The sequence below is a fragment of the Eurytemora carolleeae genome, unplaced genomic scaffold (assembly GCF_000591075.1).
Source record: "Eurytemora carolleeae unplaced genomic scaffold, Eaff_2.0 scaffold1601, whole genome shotgun sequence".
NCBI classification, from domain to species: domain Eukaryota; kingdom Metazoa; phylum Arthropoda; class Copepoda; order Calanoida; family Temoridae; genus Eurytemora; species Eurytemora carolleeae.
Window position 1 is genome coordinate 1 of NW_019397492.1, and position 3,315 is coordinate 3,315.

General features: G+C 31.9%; 1 protein-coding gene across 2 annotated transcripts in view; it reads right to left on the reverse strand.

Annotated features, from left to right (window-relative positions):
• Positions 1–1,364: 1,364 nt before the first annotated feature.
• The window catches only part of LOC111714577 (uncharacterized), a 13,241-nt gene continuing 11,290 nt past the window's right edge, over positions 1,365–3,315 (reverse strand). The window contains exons 13-14 of one of the 2 annotated variants that reach the window (XM_023489715.1): positions 2,355–2,417; positions 1,365–1,990 (exon numbers count right to left, since the gene is read on the reverse strand). In XM_023489715.1, the coding sequence (XP_023345483.1) occupies positions 1,866–1,990; positions 2,355–2,417 (188 nt within the window). In that variant the 3' untranslated portion in view covers positions 1,365–1,865. The remainder of the gene's footprint in view (positions 1,991–2,354; positions 2,418–3,315) is intronic. The other variant, XM_023489716.1, reaches the window with a different exon arrangement.

Consider the following 3,315-nt stretch of genomic DNA (forward strand, 5'->3'; position numbering starts at 1 on the left):
TGTAGGGACAAGTTGGGCAATTTAAACCACAAGGTTTCATACCAGGTATTAGCCTCTTTGGCCTCATTCTAGGAAGATCTGGAATTCTTGCTCGGATGAGTTTATCCCTGAGATTAGGAGGATAATTCTTTGATTTAGTATAGTGATACCTACTGAGAAAGTTGTAATCTGTAAGAGTTTGGTTTTCTATGTTCACAATTTGTTTGTTTATGTTTTGACTGCATAAGGTTGTACTTAGTAAAACAAGAAAATTACAGTATACAGAGTAAACTTGTCCGTCTTCACTGTTCATCTTGCGGAGACATTATAGACACATCTTTACAGTCTTTTATCCTTTTTATAAAATAAACTCTAGCAGACATAATACTATTATGGCTTTTGAAATTAGGAATTGCAATGCTAATTCATAACAAAGGCGATATTGAATTCGTCACTGAATTCCCATGTTTTTTGGGACACCTAAGGTATGACAAATGATACACCATTGGAAGGTTGGAAAACGTCTTGTGTTCCACTTTTTCTGCATGTGCTCATAACCTTAACTTTAAAGATTCATGATCTAAGAATCTTAGATTGGCAATGAAAATACATCCTTTACACTGTAAAACTTACAAACCAACTTAAAGCTAGGCTCTTGCGCCATTTCTATCACCAATAGAATAACTTGAGTAAAACCCTTTTTTAACCAATGAAACCAGGTCCAGGCCCGGTTTAATGTTATATATGTATTGTATTATATATATTTTGTGTGCAAACTGTAACGCTTTGTGGTATGTGAATTTCTCCTCAAATTCTTAAAATGCGTTTTTTTCGTTTTTTTATCAATTTAAAAATTTCGTTTTGCTTAAACAGCCCTAGTTTATTGAGTCCAGATCGTAATTTTTTCTATTTGTACACGTTATATATTTTACTAGAATATTAGATTCTAAGCCTGTTTTCGCTGAAATAATTGATTTGATTTGATTTGATATGATTTGATTTGATTTGATATGATAATATAATTTCACTTTTTCTGGAACAATATGCTTTATTTTTGAAATTGCAAAGTTTACACAGGATAATTTAGAACGAATGGCATTTAAATGGTAGTCTCAGGACAAAACTCATCTAAGTAATGTAGTATATTGTCACTCGACTCTATAAAAGAATGTTAAGTTATTGAAAATCAAATGTTTAGAAATTATTCTGAGAGATATTAGTGTAAAGGATAAAAGCTAAACTCTTTGTTAAACTTTTCGTAGGCAGTCATTCAGGCAGTGTGCCTGAGGACTCAAGCATTTTTTTAAAAAACCCGGTTATAGGCCTAAAGGGAGGGCTTTGGATATTTATGAAAAATTAGAAAATGTCAATAGCCTCAGACCAACACTTTATGAGTTATGTAAAAAAAAACTAACAGGGGGGGGGTTCAACTTGACCCCCCTCTCCGCATGAATAGGGTTAATATCCTTTGTTTTTCTAGATTAATTATCAACGTGTATTCTTATAAGAATGTCCTAGAAGCAGACGTTTTTTAAACTAAATGCCTGAGTCCTCAGGCACACGGCCGAATGACTGCTTTTTTCCTGAAACAAACTAAATCTTTGTTTCGACCCACTTTCAGTTGTCAGATTTTGATAACTTGTAGTGAAATAAATGTTACAAAATGCGGTTTTCAATATATATAAATAGTGAGCTTTCTGAGAATTGGCTAATCTCAACAATTTCTCTTATTTGAAAAAAAAACTGCTTTAAAAAATCTTATTTTTTGCGTATTTTTACTCTCTATCCCATTTAGTTTTCCTCTTTTAAATGGGTGATAAGCATTAACAGACAATTTTGTTGTTTTTGGTTAAACTTTGGTATTGAAAACTGTTTTTTGAATTATTTTATAAAAAAAAGTGTTGAAAAAGAAGAACAACAATTACCTTTTGATCAGTTAGGAATGGTTTGTTTTTGTTTCCTTCCAGAATCTCAAATAGGAGAGTACGCTTTCGCTCCTCTAAACCAATTGCTAAGGACACCCATTCAAACAATAATCTTTATTAGAAAGGTAAAGTTATCAATATTACTTTGTGATTTGGGTATGTCTAGAAAATCTAGAGCTGGAAATTATTAAATCGTGGATATCGAGATCAAACGTTGATCTCAATTATTTGATAATCTTTATTCAATATCCTCTGAAGTTCAGCAATCGAATAGCCAATCAAAAGCCAAGGAATTTTACATTTTACCAATGAGGAAACAGAGAAAGTAGGGATGTCCAAAATAAAGAGATCAAAGAGATTTTCTGTAACCTTCAAAAGTGTCCAAAATTGTGGATATCTAGATCTAGATCAGCTCAGAATAAATGAAAATGAATAATTAGTTTGAATTTCCTTGAATGAATCGCTTTAATGGTGGGTGCGGAACATTTAGCACAAAGCTATAATCATCTTTTCCTTCAATAAAGAGTATGTAAAAAATACATCAGTTCAAAATCAAAATTATGCATAGATACAATACCTAAAATTTTATTACACAAAACTGCATTACAATTCTAATCTAATTGTGCCAAGTGCGGAAAAATACTTAAAAAGAGATAATACACATGCATCAAAAGTGCAGGCGATAAATTTGCACAAAATTCTACTATTTTCTTTCGACAGTTGAGTAACCTTTCTGAGGACTGAACCAAATTTTGCGAAATTTTCGCAATATCCGTACCGCAAATTTCTGCATTTTTTCACAAATAAATCAATTTAATGTCTAAAAAAGAAATGTAAAAAAATACTCATTTTTGGCGAAACAAAATTTGTTCCCATTCTGCTGGAAACCCTAGCTCTGTCAGGCATAATTAAAGGGAGTGTTTGCAAACAATGAAAGGGGGTAAAGGCTTACGGCAAAAAATAATCGCTTTTAATCACTACTAGTCTCAGGGGCGGATATAAGGATTCTGTAGGGGGGGGTAAAAATTTTTAGTTTAGCGCGCGAAGCGCGCCGAAATTTTTTTTACCCCCCCCTAGAAATTTTTTTACCCCCCCCTAGAAAAATATCATGATGTATATCAAATTATTGGTTTTAATTGGGTTTGCTTTGCATTTTCCACTCATTTCTGGGATTTACAAACTCAATCTAATAAAGGCTTCATTACATACCTTTCAGCTTTCACCTTGTTTTATACCCTTCATTAAAGTCATTCATTTTACATTAACTACAAAGATCTGTACTAAAAACTGAATTTATTTATTTTAACTAAACTTTTTATATTAAGTTTGCTGGCAAACATTGACAAAAAAGGCAGTAATATAAAAAATAATAGTTTTACTCTAAGAGGAAAAAGATGTTACTTTTTTAAAT